The sequence below is a fragment of the Panthera leo genome, chromosome A1, assembly GCF_018350215.1.
Source record: "Panthera leo isolate Ple1 chromosome A1, P.leo_Ple1_pat1.1, whole genome shotgun sequence".
Lineage (NCBI taxonomy): Eukaryota > Metazoa > Chordata > Mammalia > Carnivora > Felidae > Panthera > Panthera leo.
The window spans coordinates 46,025,410-46,047,836 of record NC_056679.1 but is presented as its reverse complement, the minus strand read 5'-3'; the positions used below and the strand labels follow the sequence as shown (position 1 = coordinate 46,047,836).

The following is a 22,427-nucleotide window of genomic DNA, read 5'->3' as shown; positions in this document are numbered from 1 at the left end:
AGAATGATTAGAGAAAATAAAAGCTGATGGTTTTAAAAATTATTATTTATCACTAATAATACAAGCTGGTAGTTTTAACTGTACACATCAAAGTGACGCTCCATTGGCCACCGTGGAAGTGTGGAAGGGCCATTGCCCCATTTCGTTGCAGGCTGGCCACCTATATATTTTTAAACTTGATGTTAAAGATCATAGAGACTAACCATATTTCAAGAAAAGCATAAGATAATTCTAACAATTTTTGGTAAAAAAAAAAAAAAAAAATAGACCTGAGAGAATTCGAGAGTACAGCCTCAGAGGATAAGGGTAAGGAATAGGTTCTTTATAGAATTCCAAATATTAGGGAAAACAAGTTAATAAAAAACCTGCCTAAATTTATATATAGAAGACTTCATAGCACAAGCAGTGTTTAGTAAACTCCCATGATATATATTAGTTAAACTTAATTTGGGGGAAGTTTGATTTTCCCTAAAGAAAATGTTTGACTCCTATGTCACATTAAATAGTATGGGACCCAAGTGGGCAATTAGAATAGTGCTTGCAACTTTGTTTGCCTGAAAAGATTCTAATTATGAAGGCCGATTAAAAGCAAAATGTTAAATACCAAGAAGATTTCCCCCATCTGAAGGAATGATAAAACAAGGGAAATAGCTTTTGAAGGGAAAATAGAAGGTTGAGGCGTTTTCTGTGTGCTGGAGTGTACCATTTACATTTCTTGAGAGTAATGATAAGAATTAAAATGAAAACAACCTACATGAGAATGGCAAAAGAATTTATAGGACAGAAGGGAAGTGAAAACAATGCTCTCAGGGTTACAGACTTTTAAAACATTTTGTCATTACCTGTTTCTAGGAGGTAAAGGAGCTCCAAAGTCTTTCTCATAAACCTATTTATGAGAATGTACACACCACACCAGTACATGCAATGGAACAGGGTCCAAAAGCTGTCGTTCATGGGTAAAATTCACCCTTCTTCCAGTTCTCGCATGGACTATGAGTTAAGAATGGTTTTATACTTTAAAGTGGGTGAGGAAACCTATCACAGGAAGACAGTCATTCATGACCCATGAAAATTATATCAAATTCAAATTTTAGTGTCTAAACAAAATGGCTTTGGGAGTTAGCTACACTCTCTATATATAACATCTATGGCTACTTTCACATACAAAGCAGAGTGGAATAAACTATTGACTAGCTGACTCTTCACAGAAAAATAAAAAATCGCTGGTACCTGCATTAGAACTACAATGAACTCATACCCGTGTGAATCTTAGGCTGTGGATAATTGCGGCGGCTCAAACTAAACTCTCAAACATGATGGGGCCATGGGTTTTGGCATTGAAAAATAAAAGAAATTAAAGGAAATGAGGAAAAGAAAATTACACAGATGAAGACAGTACCATTGTATCATTGTTATTTGCTTTAAAAGAAGCCTTCATGATGGAGTCTGCCAAAGTATTAAATCTAGACTTTCTCCGGCTGATTGGTTTGGACTACTGGAAATAATTTAGTAAGATAACTTTGAGGAGGAAATGGGCATATACTGTTTAGACAATAATTCTAATTTGAATCCCTAATAGCCAATTGCCTGTAAGTATATATTAAATTATTATGGGCTCTGTATTAGTCTATTATGTATCATTGAGAATCATATATTTTTACTGTTTAATGTTCTATGAATGTTATGAATGAAGAGACATAGACTTGAGACGTCAGACGTTATATAATCCAGCTTTCCCTACAGTGGCAAAATAATTTTTGCATCCTCCCTACCCATTTTTATATAGCTAAGCTTTTGTGGAAAGCCTATTCTATTTTCAGCAAACTCAAGAATGAAGAGGGTCTTCATTAGCTTCTACCTCAAGTTTATTATGTTCTCCTGGAAGATAAAAGGTCTACTAATTCTGTGCCCTAGCCATTTAAATATATAAATCCACTGCTGTAGTAACTATAGTGTTTCTTTCCTCCAGACACAATATTCTAACTTCTTTTGACCATTCCTCATCAAGCTTCTTGGTTGACCTTTTTTGAAAAATCACCCTCTTTACCCCAGTCCTTTCCATACAATACTCTAGAAGTGAACTGGCTAGTGAAGAGATGCTGGAACTAACCTAAACCTCAGTTGTGGACAACAGCTTATAAATGTAGTCAGAATTCACAAAACTGTTGTGAGTGTGTGTGTGTGACTCAGTACATTTCATGCCTTTTAAACATGAAATTGTACTAAGCCAATTCTTTATTTTTTTACTTTTACTAGGAATTTGCATTTATCCATATTAAGTGTATTTCCCAGTCCACGGATTTAGGCTCTTTAGATACTTAACTTCTTTAATTTAAGCATAGTTGACACACAATGTTATACGAGTTTCAGTACAACATGGTGATTCAACTTCTCTATACATTATGCTATAACCACCATAAGTGTAGCTACCCTCTGTCACCATACAACACTATTACAATATCATTGACTGTATTCCCTATGCTGTGCCTTTTATTCTGTGAGTTATTCATTTCATAACTTGAAGCCTATTCTTTAGATACTTTTGAGTATTAACATTCTAAACTCTCATACTATTTATGCAATCCTTGTATCATTTCCAAATTGTAAAAGGATATATTACTTGTATTACTTTAAATCACTGAGGAAAATAAACAGTATAAATCAAGAGATCAATTCCTCTTGTCATTAGAGAATTCCTAATAGGCTGAAATGTTCTACTAATTGATTCTCTTTAGGTATCATTCATCAAGTAACCCCAAATCTCCCTGAATGAATCAATATTTTTCTCACATTTTATTTAATAAATTCACAATGATATCATATGGACTTAGAAAAAATGGTTCTTGTTGAAAAAAAATTGAAAAAAAGAAAAGCAGTGTATTTTAGTGGTTTAAAACATAGATTATGGTGGAAGAATTCTTGGGTTTATATTCCATTTCTACTACTTCTTAGTCATGTGACCTCAGACAAGTTACTTAATATCTCTGTCTTTGTTTGCTTTTCTGTACAATGGGGCTAATGACCCCCTTATTTATTCAGGTCACCATACTGATTACATTAGTGTTTACAACATCTTTCAAAGTTTTTGTACACTGACATTGTCTTCTCCCATTATTTTCTCCCCAAATATTCACAATCATTTGTTTAAAAATAAGTTCTAGAATCTTACAAGAGATTCGTGTCAAACTTTTGAAATAGAGTCACAATTGTATAGTAAGAATTTTCTCTCTTTCTTGTGCAGGCTTCTTCACCTGACAGAAGTGCTGCATTTTACTTTGGGGGAATTCTGCAGTGCATTGGTATAGAAAGCTAATTTTTAAATGCATTTTTTTCAGATTTCATTTTTTTCAGGGATAGTATAGAATTGAGATTGAGAAATTTGGCAACATTCAAATTATTCTACATCTTTGAATAAACATCTTTCTCTCATGCTACATTATGGAGGTTTCTGAGGACAAGGAATATGATTTAAATTTGTTAGTTTTCTCCATTGACCTTTGACTCCTCTTGACTATGTGTGTATGTGTGTGTGAAAGAAAGGCAGAGAGAGAGAGAGAGAAGCAGAGACACTTTATGACATTCTCATTTAAAGAATTAAAGATTGAAAAAAATTAAATTCAAGTAAAATTTTGATCCCTAATAATTTTCTTTAAAGCAGGTCCTTAAATAACTATATTAGTAAATAGGACTTTATGTGCATGAAAGTTTAAAATGTTTAAATATTATAAAAACTAGAACCAGAATGACCTGATTCTTAAAGTACATGAAAATCCTAGAGCAATGTCATGTCCCCCATGTTTGTTTAGGTACAGAATAGCTTATTTTGGGGCAATCATAAATAACGCTAGATGTGTGCATTACTTTCAGACATTTTTTCACACACAAAAAACGATTTCATATAATTTTTACTTGGACTTAGAGAAATAGTTAAGTACATTCTCTTAATGTTTATTTGGGTGTTGATATTAAATGTGAAGAAGATGCTTACAGCAAAAGTATTCAAACACAACCACCACTAAATATACCCTACATCAATGTATTTAAACAAATCGTATATGTTTAAATCAATACGTTTGTAATAATGCTAAAAAATAAATTCGTGGTTCACCTTTGAATTCTAGGGAATTGATTCTTTTAAAGGACAAAAGCAAAGGATAAAGGGGTGAAATCAAGCATTTTCCTGACTTTCCCATACAGACTGTTCCTAGGGATCATCATTAATTCACTAGGGGAACTTTTCTGTTCATCTAAATCTTCTGGCCAAAAAAATGAATAAGGAATGGTATAGTTGGAATGTCACCAAATTACCAGTGCTAATGAAGTGGAGTCTAGACCATGATCATCAGTGGGGGCTGGCATCATAAAATGCAGCCAAGCAGACGTTATGTGTTTCTGATGGAGGCATGCAACACCATCTATGAAGAAGTCTCACTGCAAACTCAACTTAAATCAAGCATCCATACTTAACTATGTAGGACATTTAGGGGACTGAGGGACCTAGAGGTGAATGACACCCTTACGGAACTGCATAGGACCAGTTCAGTGTGGTGGTGGCCTCTAACAACATACACAGTGCCTTAACTGGATAAAAATTGGGTTTAAACATTTGTCATGCACAAAGAGAATGATGCCAGTTAATGAATGGCAGCGACGGCCAAGTCAGAAACTTACCTTTTTTCTCTTTCCCTCCTCCCTCTGTTCCCCCTTCCTTGAGTGTGTGAAAAGAGGAAGTCCTATCTTTTAAGATGATAGTGTTTATTATTACATAGGGATGGATTATAATCCCTGAGCCAAGACTATATGTGGTTGTTTGAAGTAACTGTAGGACTTTGTATATTAAAAAATAGTCATCTGAAATTATGAAGATCCCTGAATTTTCATGCAGATGAGGGAAGACATATAGTCCCCTACCACCACTGAATAAGTTCGAAGAGACAGTGGAATAAAACTAAGTTGTTTATGATTACACTCATGGGTTCTACCAGTTTTACGTTTAGAAACATTGAGTATTTCTTGTGTATCATCACAAAAACAAACAAAAAGAGCTATGTAAATATTCCTTGGAACCTCAATTTAGAATTCTGAGTCACGGAATTTTGATGGTGTCTGCCTGACAGACAGAAGGTAGAGACCAGCTGCAAGTATATTAGCATTGTTTACTGTGTCTTCCAGAACTACTTTGAAACATTTTTTCCTGAATCCAGAATCCTATCTCTACTATTTATTTTGTCTGATAATTTTTCCAGAGCAAGGAAATTTAGATGTCACACTTCATCACTGTGCATATATGGTTCTGGACTCCACTAACAACATTTACCGCTTAAGATACACGCTCCACGAGGGAAAGGATTTTCATCAGTTCTGCTTAGTTGTATATATAAGACCAGAGCCTAGGACACTGGCACATATTAGATGTTCAGTAAATGTTCTTTGAATAAATGAATAGGTCTGAGTTGTCTTAAATCTCAGGAGTTTGGGTTATAAAGTGCTAGTCAACTTCAATTTTGTAAGTTAAAAGTTACATCATGATAACATTTAATGTTAGAACTATCCTCTCTCCACTTCTATAACGTAGTCAGTGATGGAATCTCTAACTGATAAACGTATGAAAATCCAGACAATTAAAAAGGGAGGAACATGAAGCTAAATGAAATAATCCTTTAGAGAAATGAATTGTGAGTGGGTTGTGATTATTTAGACTTACATTAAGAAAATATTTTCAGTTGATAAAATATAATGCATTTTGTGATAGACAGGAGGCAGCTGTGGTAATGTAATTTTTAAATATTCAATTGCCCCATGTGTAATACTGAGCATTTTCTACTTTGTGCTTTAGAATTTTGGAATGCACTATTTTGAATTCCACCTTTGATTCTGAATTATCTTGGAGACTAATACTTCTTGCTGTACCCAGAAACAATAAATGCAGCTTTTTCTTTATTGTTATTCTGCTACCATTAGTTTATTAGTATGACCTTTTTTGTGTGTGTGAGAGGGTATTCCTCTTAAATTCTCATTTATTATTGTGGCTGGTTTTATAAAGATGGAACATTGCAAAGGATTGTGTTTTATTGATTGGTGGAGTTATGATGTAGGACTATAAAGCAGCGTGTTGAAGTATTAAATTAAATATTCTTCCTCTTTGTCCTACTTCAGGCCCATCTTGGAGGTTAAAGGGTATTACACAAATGAAATGATAAATCCAGTTTACATAGTTTTCCTATAGACATTGAACTGCTTCTTTCTTATTATGTCTGAATGAAACTCATTATCTATTTTGTTTCAGTAATAATTATGAGATTCTCTCCTAAGCAATTCTTTACTGTCTCCATTATTCTCCATCTTATAGCATACTCTGGAAAGGCAAGCATATAAATATGATAAAAGAATTAAGCTGTTGAAATAAATTAATTTATTGTGCAACAATGTATTCAAATCTTACTTGCTCAGTGGATTTTACTTTAATGAAATTCTTCAAAGAACAATACATCATGTTCCAAAGATTGAAATTATACATTAAGTGAAATGACTGAATATGTTGTGTCTCAATTTACAGAAAGTTTCAATTGAATACTTAGCTTTTAAATAATAAAAATTTGCATAAATTAAAATATTTTCTTTAAATCAAAGTATTAAGTATTGTCTTTGTATTCTTTGTTCTTAGAGAAACAATTATAATTAAAGTAAAAATAAGCTAAAGCTAAATTAAATACAATTTCACCTACATTTTCTAAGCCTTCAATTATGCTTTTAAGATGTATTTTACATTAGATTTAAATCCAGTTTATTTTTTACCTAGTTTAGTATATGATGTTTAGAGTATTTTGAATGTATAAATGAATAAGTGAATAATGCATGAATGAAAGGAATATCAAGGAAAGCTTTGACAGTTAAATATGTTGACTAATGAAATAATTTTTATACTTATGTGGAAAATAAAATAAATAATTGTTTTTAATGGCATAATTATTGTTGCCAAAATGTTATGCATTAAGTGTTTAAGTATTTTATGAGTTAAATATCTCAGGAAAAAATCAGTTTCTCATGCTTTCCATTAGCACCAGTAAGAAATCTATTATGACAGGAAACTCAGACTTGCAAAATGACTTTAGAGGGAATGATTTATTTCAAGATTGCACTTTATCTCTGTGCATCCAAACATGTGCCACTGCATATATGATCACTTACATAATTATTATGAGAAATATTAAAACATATTGATGAATTAACATTGTCAAAGTGACTTTTTGAAGAAAATAGAATGGTTAATTTATAAAATTTTAGTTTTAGCAAAGAAAAATATAGAGTGTTCTTGGGGTGCCTGGGTGGCTTAGTCAGTTAAGCATCTGACTCTTGATTTCAGCTCAGGTCACCATCTCATGGTTCATGAGTTCGAGCCCTGCATCAGGTTCTGCGCTGGCAGTGTGGAGCCTGCTTGGGATTCTGTCTGCCTCTCTGCCCCTCTCCCATTAGCTCTCTAAATAAATAAATAAATAAATAAATAAATAAATAAATAGATAAATAAACAAACATTATAATATATACATATATTACAATGTTTATATATATAAAGATAATATATAATGATATAATTATTATATATTATAATATATAATGATAACATGTATATTATCATTATATAATATATTAATATATATAATATAATATTATATAATGATAATATATAATGATAACATATAATGTTTATATATATAAACATTTTGTTCAATATATATATACATATATATACACACCGATGTGTGTATATATATATATATATATATATATATATATATATACTGTTCTTTTTCAAATACATACCATGTACTTTTGTGTGTGAGAGCCAGATGTATGAGGAATTGACCTTTAAAGTATAGACAAATTTGTGTTCTCTTTATTAGAATTCTTAGAAATCAAGATTAAACTCCTTTTAGTGTATCTCTTGTCATTTATGCAGTTAGCTGTAGCATAACTTATTAATACATTTATACAGACTATAAAAGAATTGTATACAGTATTATACATAAAGGATTAAGAATTCTTTTTCCAAGATATATCTGAATAGCTACTGGAAAGACACATTAAGTACAGTGGTGTTTCAAGCAGTTAAGTACATGACCTTATTGCCATTTGGGGGAGGGGAGAGGGTAACAAATTGTGGGATATTTGTGCAGTTGAATATATACAACAGTAGAAAAGAGTAAATTAATGACACATGCAATATCAGGGATGAATCTCAAAGACCATTTTGTTGTGAAGAAGCCAGAAACAAAGAATTTACTGTATGATTTCATTTTTATGAAATTCTAGAACCAGAAAATCTACTCTACAGTGATAGAATTCAGAAAGTGGTTGTTTATGAGAATCAGAGGAATTGACTGGAAAAGGGCATAAGAAATCTTTCTGGGGTTATGGGAATGTTCTAGATCTTGACAGAACACATTAAACTGAACACATAATAAATGTATAGTTTGCTTCATAATTTAGGGTAGAAGTGAATGTTAAAAAGAAAAGGATTTATAATTGCAATTAGAAGATAGGAAGTAACATTCAGCATCCAGTTATGAATTCTCTATTCTTTTAAATCATGTATCTTTTTGTTTTTTAGAAACTTAGGTTATTTGTTTGCTGTGTGGACTAAAGAACTCAGGTCATTTAGAAGTATACCTTCTTTGATTTATTTAGTTTGGAAAAATAACTGATATGTTGTTCATTTTTGTGTTTTTTGAGACATAGATTTAAAAATAGTTTGAATTTTTTTAAATGGTTTATTATTTATTTTTGAGACAGAGAGAGGGGCAGAGAGAAAGGGAGACATAGAATCCAAAGCAGGCTCCAGATGCTGAGCTGTCAGCACAGAGCCTGATGCGGGGCTCAAACTTACAAGCTGTGCGATCATGACCTGAGCAGAAGTCAGACGCTTAACTGGCTGAGCCACCCAGGTGCCTCAATTCCAAAATATTTTCACCTCCAAATTGCACAGTTGGATACCATCTTATATTGGTATCCCTTAGTATAACAAATGTATGATGTGTCATAAACTTCCCTGAACAAGTTAATCGTAAATATTAATATTGAGGGGTTATGTCTTCCTGTTTCCTCTCTTCTGCCCCACTTCTCTCTCTCATTTGCTTATTTTCGGTCTTTCAAATGCAACCCCACGTGACTCGGGTAGGACAATATATTGTGTCAGGTTTACATTTACCTACATACCAGTTTTGCTGTTTGTAGAAAATAGAACACTTAACCTCTAATCAATTAAGGTAAAGGGCTAGTGTTATATAATATTGATACTACATCTCTCCTGTGGGAGGTTTTAATTGTCCTTTACAGAAACCAACCCACACACTTTAGATTAGTCCAAAAGCTCCTCAAGTTCAAAATGTTATCCTTACAACAAGATTCTAATATGCATTGAAACTCTTGAAAGATTTTAGTTGTTGTTGTTGTTGTTGTTGTTGTTGTTGTTGTTGTTGTTTCTCTTTTCCTTTGTTTTGGCTACAGTATTGAGAGACCTCTCAAATCTTTGGTCATGAAGTTTCTTATGGGACTACTTTTATTCCATGGAATATATATAATGGGAAACTGGTTTAGGCATGAATTTTGGAAGAGGGCTTGGTCATTTTTTCTGGTTATTTTCGTTTTCTTTGTCATGCTTTTTCAAAAATTAAGACTTCGCATATATGTGGAAGATGTTTATCAACAATGTTCAGGACTGAAAAATTAAACAGGAATGAGACCAGCAGTGCTCACTTTTAAATGCACATTAAAATCACCTGGAGTCTTAAAAATATACTGATGTCTGGGCTCTACTTCTGATTCAGTGTATATAGCTGCTGTATCAAAGCACCATCAACTGGGTGGTTTAAAACAACAGAAATGTATACTTTCACATTCTAGAGGCCCGAAGTCTCCAATCAAGATGTCAGCATTGCCGTGCTTCCTCTGAGATCTAGGTAGAATTATTCCTTGTCTCTCCATAGCTTCTGGTGGTTGCTGGAAATCCTTGGCATTCTTAGTAACTCAGTTCTAAAGTCCAATTCTGCCTCTCTATTCATAGGACATTTTCTCTCATTTCTTCACAATGTCTTCTTGTAAGGACACGGGTCATGTTGGATTAAAAGCCCACCCTACTCCTGTATGACCCCATTTTAACTAATTACAGCTGCAAAAAAACTTCTTTGCAAATGAAGTCACATTCTTAGGTACTGGGGATCAGGACTGCACTCTTTTTGGGGACACAATTCATCCCCTAATCCTCAGTAAAGCAGAATCTCTGGGAGCAAAGCCCAGACATAGGCATGTTTAAGAACTTCCCAGGTGATTCTAATGCAAAGCAGGAATGGGAACCATCCTAATGGGAATCTGACCAGACCAATGGGGCCTCTGAGACCAAAGATATGCATGACCCTCATTCTCACTGGTCAGTTGACCTCTCACAAGTTAGTTATATTTTAGAACTTTTTTTTTCTTTTATATTTTTTAAAGCCTGCTCTCTTAATATTTGCATTTTTGCACCTGAATAAGTATTTATTTATTTATTTATTTAATTTTATTTATTACATATGTAGTTTGCTTTTAACCATTCAAATATTTATTAATTATGGAAAAGACAGTTCCTCAAGGCCTATGTGCCTTGATGTCTGAAGGTATAAATATATTACTGCTCAAAGAAGAAAATGTTAATAAGTAGGTATCTTATTTAATCTGTAACACCATAATAGTTCATTGGAGGCAGTTATATGATATATTTGCACATTAGTTTAAGGGGGAAGGTTCAGGGCTTGGCAGGGGAGATATGGAATGGGATGTGTTAACAAAATAGTATCAGGAAATACAATACCAAGTTTCCCTGGGCTACAACTAATATGTATTTCATGAATTTCCCCTAATACATATATGTGGTTGAATTGGAGCTAAGGGAAGGGGGTAGTCTGAGAATTATTTGAATCGAACAAAATTATTCCAATGTTAAATAATAATCGATTTCTATGATGCCTTAAAATGTGACCATCCAAGTGTGTCCAGAGCAGTGCCATGATGAAATAGCTGTGAATAACTCCTCTGGTATTGTTATTATGGTCTGTCACATTGATAATTTGTGTGCTAAATGATCCTTAGACACTGCTGAAGCGATAGAATCTAGGGATTTCTTTAAATTGATAATTGTCTAGAATTGAAACCTGCTTTGTTCTGTTGTTTTGTGTTGTCTAATAGGCTCTAAAATGGTTGTCTTCTGGGGCACCTGGGTGGCTCAGTCTTTTAAGCATCGGACTCTTGATTTAGGCTCAGGTCATGATCACGGGGGTCATGGGGTGGAGCCCCATGTTGGGCTCCATCCTGACAGTGTGGAGCCTGCTTAGGATTATCTCTCTCCCTCTCTCTGTGTCCCTCCTCTTCCTCTCTCTCTCTCTCTCCCACTTGATGAGTAAGTAAGCTTAAAAAAATAAAAATGAAAGGATTGCCTTCTTGGGCTCCTTTTTTATCCAAAGAGGGGATTGGCATCTGCTGATCTGCTTGCCTGTAGAACCAGTTTGCTAACTCGTCTTTCCCTACTTTGGCTTTGTTCAAATGAAAGGTTAAAATGTCAGCGAAGGATGAATTTATTTCCTTGGCATTTCTACAGTACTGCATTAACGAAAATCAACACTCGCGAAGGAGGTCAAGTTCCCATGTATTTACCTCTTCTCTCCCCCGATTCTTTCCCGCGGTGCCCCAGGAGCGAGTCCCAGACAGCCCTTCGCCTGCACCCTCTCTGGAGGAGGGCCGGAGGCCTGGCAGCCACCCATCATCACACCGCAGCAGCAGCGTGTCCAGCTCCCCAGCACGGACCGAGAGCTCTTCTGACAGAATCCGTAGGTCTCATACTTCTACTTGTCACCATTTTAAACTTTATTAGGTGCAGCTGGCTTTTCTAATCAAAATGCCCTCATTCCAAATAGATCTCAGATGTATCATGTTCTGAAGCTCTGTAGCAATAGCCATCTCTCAAAATTATGTTTCCCAGTTTGCAATATCATGAGGTATGGTACTACATTAACAGGTTCTGATATAAACTCCCTCTCCTTGATGCCACACATAAAGATTTGAGCTATGAAACAGAGAAAGTAACCTTCCAGATTAGTTTCTGAAGTAAACACCTCCAGCTCACAGGTAGCTAGTGGCTAGGTATATGGCTTAGGGATTATTCAACTTTATTCCTTTGTCCCCTCCTCCCCCCCCCCCCACCAGTTCTTGAAATTTATCCATTTTCAGAATTCACCCCTGCGTTGAGAAAAATATCCACAGAGAGAAATAAAAGTAAGTAACAGTCAAAACGATAGACTTAAAAAAATTGCTTTGTCATTCTTATGACCACTGGATGGAAGAATTTTAAATTGTTTACATTTTAGGATTTGAATTAGTAAGTCAATGATGCATATCATTGTCAGATATTATTATTAAATTCTAAAGAGCAGGGGCTCTATTGTATTTCATGATAACGTTTTTAGATATTTAACCAAGAAAATCAAGAGTAAAGTTAAAAATACCATTCAATGAACTGGTTATTTTGTATCTGTATTTTGTGTTAAGAATCTAATACTTTTCTTCCAATAAAATGAACATATTAACAGTGACTATATCAGTTGACAGAATCAATATCCATTGTATCCTTTCCAAGATTTAGTTAATTTGAAGGAATCATGTTTGTGGTGTGAACTATATCTAATTACACATAACTTACTGAAGTTATTTGGTTGTTGAAAATATTTTTATAATAGGAAAAACATTTGCTACAAAGTGTCTTTATAAATCATAAAGAATGTTTGCATAAAGCAGAAATCCTTAACATGAATATTATTGAGATAGATAACAAATATTAGGTTAAATTGTATGTAATACAATTATTTAAAAAGTAGTTAATTATTGATAATTATATAGTTCAACATAATTCTAAATATGAATACTTGATTTGGCCTGTCTAGAACATATTTCCCTAATTTTGTAAGAGATGATAATCACTGTGTATTAATAAAAGTGAAAATATCATTTGATAACCATTCCAAATCAATGACATTTGATGAGGCTGGCAAACTTTAATTCCCAAAGTTTGGTTTCGTTAAAACAATTTCTCATATAAAATATTTTCTGTATGCTTATGTGCAGTGCTGACATTAGATTTTATGATGCATATTCATTTCATTTTTTATGCTTTTATAAGATGTCGTCAGTGAAAAGACACTGTCCTAGAGAAAGAAAAATATTTTTTCATGACACTTAGATGGAAATTATGGGCAGGTAGGGAACAATTTGAAATAATTTTGTTATACATTCATGTTTTAAACTAATCATTGTATTCTTTTTTATTCTTGAAAGAACAAAGGAGAAATTTTTGTATGCTTGGACTACCATGATTGTCCAAATGGAAATACGTACACATGCACACAAATGCACGCACACACACACACATATGCAAATACATGTTCACATATGTGCATATTTTAAATGTGTTTTTTTGAAAATTAGACTAACAGACATTTCAAAAATAATACAAAAAATTCTTTCACACTCGTTACACATATTCACCCAATCATCAGTATCTCTGAAAGAGATATTGGCCTAATGGCACTTTAATGTTCCTATCGTGGACATCATATTCTTTACCTCACATACATCATTGTTTATGTTCTAGAAACAAGGAATTTCTCTTACATAACCACAGAGCATTAATCAAAATCAGGAAATTAAGATTATTATAGTGCCATTCTCTAAACTATAAATCTTTTTCAAATTTCACCAACTTTCCCACTATTATTGATTTTTTATTTTTTTTCTCACTAGTATTTTTAATAGCAAAAGATTTTCTTTACTGGTCCAAAAGCCAACCCAGGATCACGTGTTGCAATTACTTGTCATATTCCTTTAGTCTCTTTTAATCTGGAGCCATTCCTCAGTCTTTTTGGTCTTTCAGTATCTTGATATTTTTTAAAGAATATAGGCCATTTATTTTGTAGAACTTCCCTCAGATTGGATGTTTTTGTTTTCTCATGATTAGACTTAAGTTAGGAAATTTTGGCAAGGATCACAGAAGCATGATAGCATGCCCTTGGTGTATCATTCCAGGAGACATTTGTTTTCCCCATACTTGTCATAATTATCTCTTGGTTAAGGTGGTAAATACTAGATTTCTCTGCTGTAAAGTTACTCTTTTTTTTTAAATCTTTGTAAGTAATAAGTAACAATAATAAGTCTTGTGAGGAAACATATTAAGACTACATGGATATTATATTTTTCATCAAACTTTCACTCCACTCCTTTTAGAATCATCTGCTGAAGATTCTTCCTTCACACAATTACTGCTATGGTGATTTCCAAATGATAATTCCTAATATAGTTTTATGATATTTTCAAAAAAAAAATCTTATTTTTTCAGAGAAGGTAAGTTTTTATGGAATATGTATTCATCCAACTAGGATTTTCATGGGCAATTTATTAAGAAATTTATTGACTGGATTTTGAAAATCATAAGGGTGTTTTGTTATCTACTTTATTATTTCAGCAGTTACAGGTTACTATCACTACTTCAAGAAAGCAATTATTATTTTTATTCATTCAGCCATTTAATAGATATTAATTGGGCACTTGTATATTCAAGTTTGAGTTCAAATCCAAATTTTAAAGAAGTACTTTGGTATCTATGAAACCTTGTGTTTTATTGACTAGTATAGATTATGAATATTGAAACAGTTATTTCAGTGCCTTAACTTGTTGAAAGCTAACAGCTTTTAGTGCTCATAGTGTAATGGCCATTCAAAAGTATTCCAGATATTAAAAATATTATATTCTTTGTGAAATAAAAATAAGATAAGATAAAATGTTTTCATTTCCACTATTTTTCTTATTCTTAAGATTATCATGGTTACCAATTCTCAGTATTCTTAGAGTTAGATTATAATACCAATTTAGACCATCATATTTTAGTTATTTTTGAGTCCAAATGAGTTTAATTAATTTGTTCGAACATTGTGTGTTATGGTGTTTCTGTCTTTGTTCTTTTGTTTCGGGCTTGACAGCTGTCCATCAGAATGGGTTGTCCATGAACCAGATGCTGATGGGTTTATCACCAAACGTCCTCCCTGGGCCCAAAGAGGGAGATTTGGCTGGTCATGATATGGGACATGAATCGAAAAGGATACATATTGAGAAAGGTAATATATGATTATGTGGCCTTGATTTTCCTGTTCAACATGTGGACTAGATTTTAATCATAGAATGAGTGATTCAATCCCACAAAAGATGGCATATAAACATGTTAAAAACCTGTAATATTAGGTAAATATTAAGCCTCTTCAGCAAAAAAGAAGTATGAATGTAAATCTGCTGTTTTTCCTTACATACAACAGGTAGGTGATAATTTACTTTCCAGTACCTTTAAAATGTGGACAGTTTATTTTAATTGTTATCACTGAGTTTCCAAAGACCTACTGTTTGTCTTTCTCAATGTTACTAGGGCCAATTGTCATTTTTATTTACCTGATAGAGCTACGATAACATAGAAGCATTATTTTGAATATGTTTGGTTTCAAATATACATGATCGTTGGATCAATGAGGAAATAGAAGTGAATCTTACCAAACAATGTACTAGCAGCATTTCAAAACTTAACAGAAGACCATTGGGGGAGGGGAAGGGAGAAAAAAAAAGTTACAGAGAGGGAAGGAGGCAAACCTAAGAGACTCTTAAAAACTGAGAATAAACTGAGGGTTGATGGGGGGGCGGGAGGGAGGGAGGGGAAAGGGGTTGATGGGCATTGAGGAGGGCACCTATTGGGATGAGCACTGAGTGTTGTATGGAAACCAATTTGACAATAAATTTTGAATTAAAAAAATAAAAAAATATTATATGTAACAAATAACAAAGCCCAGATTGTGTAAAGCTGAAGTTTCCTATTTGTATTTCATTTGTATCACCCTAATCCATTTTCACAGGCAGATATTGGTATTTTCATGTCCTATTTCATAAAATACTTTCATGAAGAAATTTAAATATTATTTTGGCATGTTAAAAATTTGTGCTAGAGGTGCAAATTTAGTGTTTCAAATAGTAAGGTTTGAATTGTGATTATAAGAATTCTTCCACATCTTTTTCATCTTAATTTAATATTTTTAAATTTTATTAATATAGACTGGGTACTTTGACTATCTTTTGACATGAATAGCAAATAATCAGCGTTATAAAAAGGATTAACTCTTTGGAAAACATAAACACACCAAAAGCACAATTAGCTGTCAAAAAGGAAAATAAATAAAATCGGGTATTTAATGATCAAACAGAAAGAAATGATTAGAGAAAGACAAAGTTAGGGTGGGGCAACTTTTTAGAAAAAGACTATTCACAAAAAGTAAAAATGCTTATATGAAACTTTTTTCCATTCAACATACAAACAGTCATGCTGAGCCTTTGGGGAGAAAGAGTACATTATTTCTACAAATTAGATTATCTGCATGGGGTGCCTGGGTGGCTCAATAGGTTAAGCGTCTGACTTCAGCTCAGATCATGATCTCACACTCTGAGTTCGAGCTCCACGTCAGGCTCTGTGCTGACAGCTCAGAGCCTGGAGCCTGCTTCAGATTCTGTGTCTCCCTCTCTCTCTGCCCCTCCCCTGATCATGCTCTGCCTCTCTCTGTCTCAAAAATAAATAAAAACATTTAAAAAAAATTTTTAAAAGATTATCTGCATTATGGAATGTCAGTGAGAAAATGATAATCTTTTCTAGGTGCCAATATGTCAAAATCTAGGCATAATTGAGAGCAGCATTAAGGCAACTTTTTAATTTTTCATTTTGAAATTTGATATCAAATGCTATTACTAAGCTAGATGGACTATATGCAATGCATCAGTGAGCTAGATGGTCTCTAAATATGTAATTCTATTTTTTCACAAGCTCTTCTTTAGCAATGAATAAAAATATTTTATATATTGTACCTTACATATATTTTGACATATACCTTTTATATTTGATCAAAACCTCTTTGTAGAAATATAAAAAAATAGCATCATGAGAAAATAGAAAGCTTCATAGGAGATGTAAATTTTAAGTAAAAATATTTAAATATAAGAATTCATTGTATAAGTTAAGCAACCATTCTCCATCAGGGTTCTGTGAAAGAAGAAAGTCCTACAGAAAATGATTGAGTCATTCATTTCTCAATTTTCCCATGGATACTACATAGCTGATTTCACATGGAATGCATAAGGGGGAAGTTATTTTATGACATATAATAGATGTCGAGATATTAGGGCTTAATTTTTTTCCAGAACCTAATGGAGAAGGGCTGGGTGTAAAATATCAAAGCCCAAAGGTGGTAGTGAGAACACCACCAAAGGCATGATCAGTAACATGATTAGAATAGTGAGTTCCACTGGAATTTTTGGTAGAGAGCTTTGTACAAACTGATACTTCAAGTTGAGTTTCCCTACTATTTCCATAACTATTTTTTTCAAGAGTCATGAGTTCTATCTATTTGTCTATTTTTAAAATTATTATTATAATTTTACCACCATGGAGCCTTTCCTGAAATACCATACTGGGTTGATTGAGGGAGTCCACTTCTGGTTTTCCTATAGGCCTGCTCCAAAAATCTTCACTACAATATTTGCCTTGTTTTTTGGAAATTACTTTTTCATTGGTCTGCTCCAAATACAAGGCTATAAACTCCTTGGAGTTATCTGTATATTACATTTTCTAGGCAATCTATGAATCCATACTGATCTGGGATGAATCATTAGGAGATTCTGAGTGATAGTAAAAGAAAGTAAAAACAACTATAAAGATTATACTCTTTAAGGAGTAATAGGATGGGAAAGGTATAATTATATAACTTCTAGAAGCTACATTTACATGAAATGGTAGAAGGTTCTGAAGATGATCTATACAAAAACTTTCTATATCATTAATGGTACTTCTTATCATATTGAAATTTTGCTGTCAGAATAAAGACCTTGACTATATGCCCAAGGTTTTCCAGTATTTTAATGTGTATTTTATAAAGGAAAATAAATGTTTATTTTAATATTCTTCCTAGGAATATAAAACTACCATTGGACTCATGATTTCAAATGTAGGTATATGATCATAGAAATTGTGATTGATGTTAATACTATTATAGTAAGTGTTTTATGTTGCTCTTTTTTTTATATATACTCTCTCACTTTTATCTAGTTTTCAGCATACTGAATTAATAGTAAATATTCATGGTTTTCCAGATTGATAGAGTCTACTAAATTAAAAATTGTTTTCTTTCATCACTACATTTGTCATGTGCCTCATACTAGCCCTGTAACTTTCTTACTACACATATCTGTATTAAAACAAGTGACTTAATTTAGAGACATTTGTAGAGAAATTAATTATATGTTTGTGTCATTTTAGGCGCAAACTTCTATATGCAATTTGCTGCTTACCACTTTAAATCATTCAAAAGATAATAATTCTTTAGAAAACATTGATTTTAAAAATAGATACCAAAATTAATTTGTATGCTGAGAATCACTGTGGTCTAAAGTCTTAATCATCAGTAATATTTAAGCACTTTTAAATCTTCTTAATATTAAAAAACTATCAACTCCACTCTATTAGAATATTTAAGTCACCGTTAACTGAAGGTATTTAAATTCAGAAGTCCTAGCTGCTGAATAAATTCACTCCTTATTTTTAAAAATAAAAACACTAATAGGTTTTTGAAACTTGGAAGAATGTAAGGTACATTCAAAATATAAATGTGAAAAACAGCTTGGTATAGTATATCAAGAAGTAATAGACATAATAATGTATCAGTCATCCCAAGTTTAAGGAGAAATCCTTTTGCTATTATAAACTTTGACTAAGATAAGGACTTTGTCAAAGATACGTGCTTAGGAAAACTGGTAGAGCTCAGAGCTCCAAAACCAATGTTATGTCTTCTGACTTTTACAGATTCCAGGTTCTATTGAGCTTTCTGGATTTTAAAATCATTGCTGATCTTTTCCCTCCTTCTAAATTTCGTGGAGTAGGCAGTAATAATTGATATTTGAATTGTATAAGCAGACTCATTGTTTCTTTATGTGGAAACTGTCTATTCCCTGCATATTTGTCCATTGATACTAATGTACAATGTTACTCTCTCATACATAATTTGTTTCTTGTTTTTTTCTCAAATCGCTGCTATTTTCAACACATTGTAGAGCATGTTTTCTACCTTCATATTGTCTCATATGCACATTTTTTATTATTATGAAATTTAATTTTTTAATTAAAAATTAAGTTGCATATATGCAAAAATCAAATATATGATACAGATAAGCTTATAGTATCAGCTTTCCCCAATTATAGAAAACTTAAGCATGTATAGTTGAACTATTAAATATCTATTTACATTAATGTATTTCAGTCTTGGACTGAGTATGCCAAAATGACACAATGAATTGATAAATATCTACCAAATGCCAGAATAGTAAACCAGATGAAATGCAAAAACTTTCTCTGTCCCTTTTTCTCTCCTTTGTTGCTATACATTTTTACTTAATATGTATCCTCATTTTCCCTATGCTTGAGTCTTTTCCCCTTATTTGTTTTCACGAAAAAACATGAAAACTTTCCTTTGTTGGTGACTCTTGAGGACTTTCTTTCATTGGTGACTCATGCCATTTTAGAAGCAGAAATAATTTAAGAAGCAGCAGGAAATACAGGGGATTTGCTTCAGGCCATAAAACATTTCTTTTGTGGCATATTTTGTTTGGTTGGCAATGCTCAAGATTTCCAATGGTTAGCATACTTGTATAAAAGGTTTCTTTTGGTGTTCTTAATTTAAGGACAGGGCACTAAAAGCAAAAAAGTAGTTAGCAACCTGGCCGTATGGGGATTTCCTCTTGTTAATGTTTTATTCTTAGCCTCCAACCATATAGATTATTTTCCTACAAAACATCTTTTTTTAATGACTATGTCATTGCTTTTCTCAAGTTTGTGGAAATGATTTTTTTGAAGGGTATTTCCTTTTGCACATTTCTCAATGTTTAAAAATTCTAATTTTACTTGAATTAGGATTGAGTCTTCAAAAATAGCCTTCCTTTAAATTCTAGATCGACATCACACAAATTAATGGTAAATATTATTTTGTTTTACCCACATATATCACAAATCTTAACCTGTTAGTATCTCATGTTACTATATAGAAGTATATAGAGTAAAAGCCCCTTTTCTATAGAAATTTCTGTATTTTGATAATGTTAAAGTACATAGGGCCTTGAGTATTTTCATTTTAAAATTCCAACAGTGTAACTTTTCCTTCACTTTCATTCTTAAGATAAAATTTCTCTTGGCATCTCTCAAAGCCTTTTATAAAATATTCTCCCTAAACACTTCCTAATGTGACTTTACCCTTCAGTTTCTAAGCATGTGAGTTAAAGGTATTGAACTTAATAATGATACTTTTAATTCATAACAGTAGGCAATAACAAATTTCTCTGAATTCCAGAGTTCTTTCTTAAGCAGATGGCAGATTGCACATGCAAAGTCAAACTTAGGTGAAATTTTATGAAGGCACTGGTTTATTATTTTATGAATTATAATTCGAGAAGCAGAACTTGCTGTAACACTTCAATAATAACTTAAGAAAATCCTACTATGTGAATCCTATGACATACCTGTAATATAAAATATGGGTTTTAGTGTTTATTAGGTTTTTCTCTGTGCATCTTGCTGACTGTTCTGTCCCACTGAACTTTTAGGTTTCTCAAATATCTTCTGTCCTTTCCCAGATGATACAGTTTTGGTTTTTTTGTTTTTGTTTTTGTTTTTGTTTTTGTTTTTACCTGGGATGTATATTCCTTTTATTCATTAGTGCTCAGCCCAAAACTCTTCTGGGCAAAAGCTGTATCTTCTCATCATCTTTGTATACCTAGCACAGAGTCTGTCGTTACTGGGTACAGTAAATTACCTTTCAGAGTTAAATGAGATAATACATGTCTGGAGTGTTTGACCTATTTAAATATTCCATGAAATTATTAGTAGTATCAAATTACTAATGGGTATATGGCTCGATTTGATAGATGAGAAACATACATGTTGTGAATCACTGAATTAGAATATTTTCTGTTTACAATTAATAATATCATAGTTATTGTGATTTATGGTTCACCCTAAATAGGAATATTGAGGCCACAGTATCTTAGAAAATATTTTGATTTCATATGACAACATTGTAATAAGCACAGTTTTTGAAGGAAAAAAAAGGAGTAAAGTATGTTAATCAGTTATTTTCTAAGTCAAAGATTGTGAAGATAATTTCCTGAATACATATTTATGATATTAAAATGTTTTAATTTATTCAATACAATTTTACTGACCCTGAATTTATTTGATAAATGTATTGAGGAGAAGCAAATACGCTTGACACTTAGAGCATAGGCAATATCAGGTGTTATATATGGATGGGCCACATTAGAAAAGGTCCCAAATCAGATGAAATCCTCTCTGCTGGACAAGAATTTAATCTTTGAACCACTCACACATGCCACTTATAAAATAAGCTATTGTAATTCTACCTAAGGTAAAATTTACTTTTTCTGGGAATTTATTATTATATAATTTATATGGATATCATTAAAAGAAATAGAGCCATTTACTGATACAGAAGACCTCAGTGTCTTCTCCAGGATACTTGTAAACTTTAGGTTTTGGTAACTTTTTTGGGTACTTAGGAAGTTGAGTCAAATTAACATTTCCTGATGATTTTCATGACCTACATGCAAAAAAGATTAGAGGGTATCTAGTTTGGGATACATTATATAAAATAATATATATTTGTACTAGTTTTTTAAAAATGTTTTTAAAATTGATTTGGGAGAAGGGGAATGGGTAGAGAGAGAGGGAGATCAAATCCCAGCAGGCTTGCCACTGTTAGCTAATGCGGAGCCCAATGTGGGGATCGATCCCATGAACCATGAGATCATGACCTGAGCAGAAATCAAGAGTTGGATGCTTAACTGACTGAGCCACCCAGGTGCCCCTATTTGTAGTAGTTTAATTTGTAGTCAGATAAAATGTCTTTTCCTCATGGAAAACCCATAATAGACTATTAATTATTCCACTTACCCTGCTTTATTTTCTTGAGCCCTTTTGACAGGCATGACTCACTTCCTCACTGTTTAAGAAATCTTTTTACATAGTTATGCCAATAGTTAATATTTTATAGCATTAAAAGGGAAGTAGAAAGTAAATTACTGGTAGATTATTAAAATATTAGTTCCACATATAAACTTCCTTCATGTAATGATTTATTTATGAATCTTTGTAAATGCCTTTATTTTATATTTCCTTCATTAAGTAGTTTATTGAATTAATGAATTATCTCTAAATTTTTATTCTGCAATTTATTTTCATAGTGCCTTACCTTGGATTTCTAGTTTTG

The 22,427-nt window shown here is 32.6% G+C and overlaps 1 protein-coding gene across 2 annotated transcripts in view; it reads left to right on the top strand.

The window, feature by feature from the left end:
* Nucleotides 1–22,427, top strand: part of DACH1 (dachshund family transcription factor 1) — a 429,942-nt gene that overhangs the window by 302,719 nt on the left and 104,796 nt on the right. The window contains exons 5-7 of one of the 2 annotated variants that reach the window (XM_042927656.1): nucleotides 11,720–11,855; nucleotides 12,256–12,300; nucleotides 15,054–15,188. In XM_042927656.1, the coding sequence (XP_042783590.1) occupies nucleotides 11,720–11,855; nucleotides 12,256–12,300; nucleotides 15,054–15,188 (316 nt within the window). The remainder of the gene's footprint in view (nucleotides 1–11,719; nucleotides 11,856–12,255; nucleotides 12,301–15,053; nucleotides 15,189–22,427) is intronic. The other variant, XM_042927663.1, reaches the window with a different exon arrangement.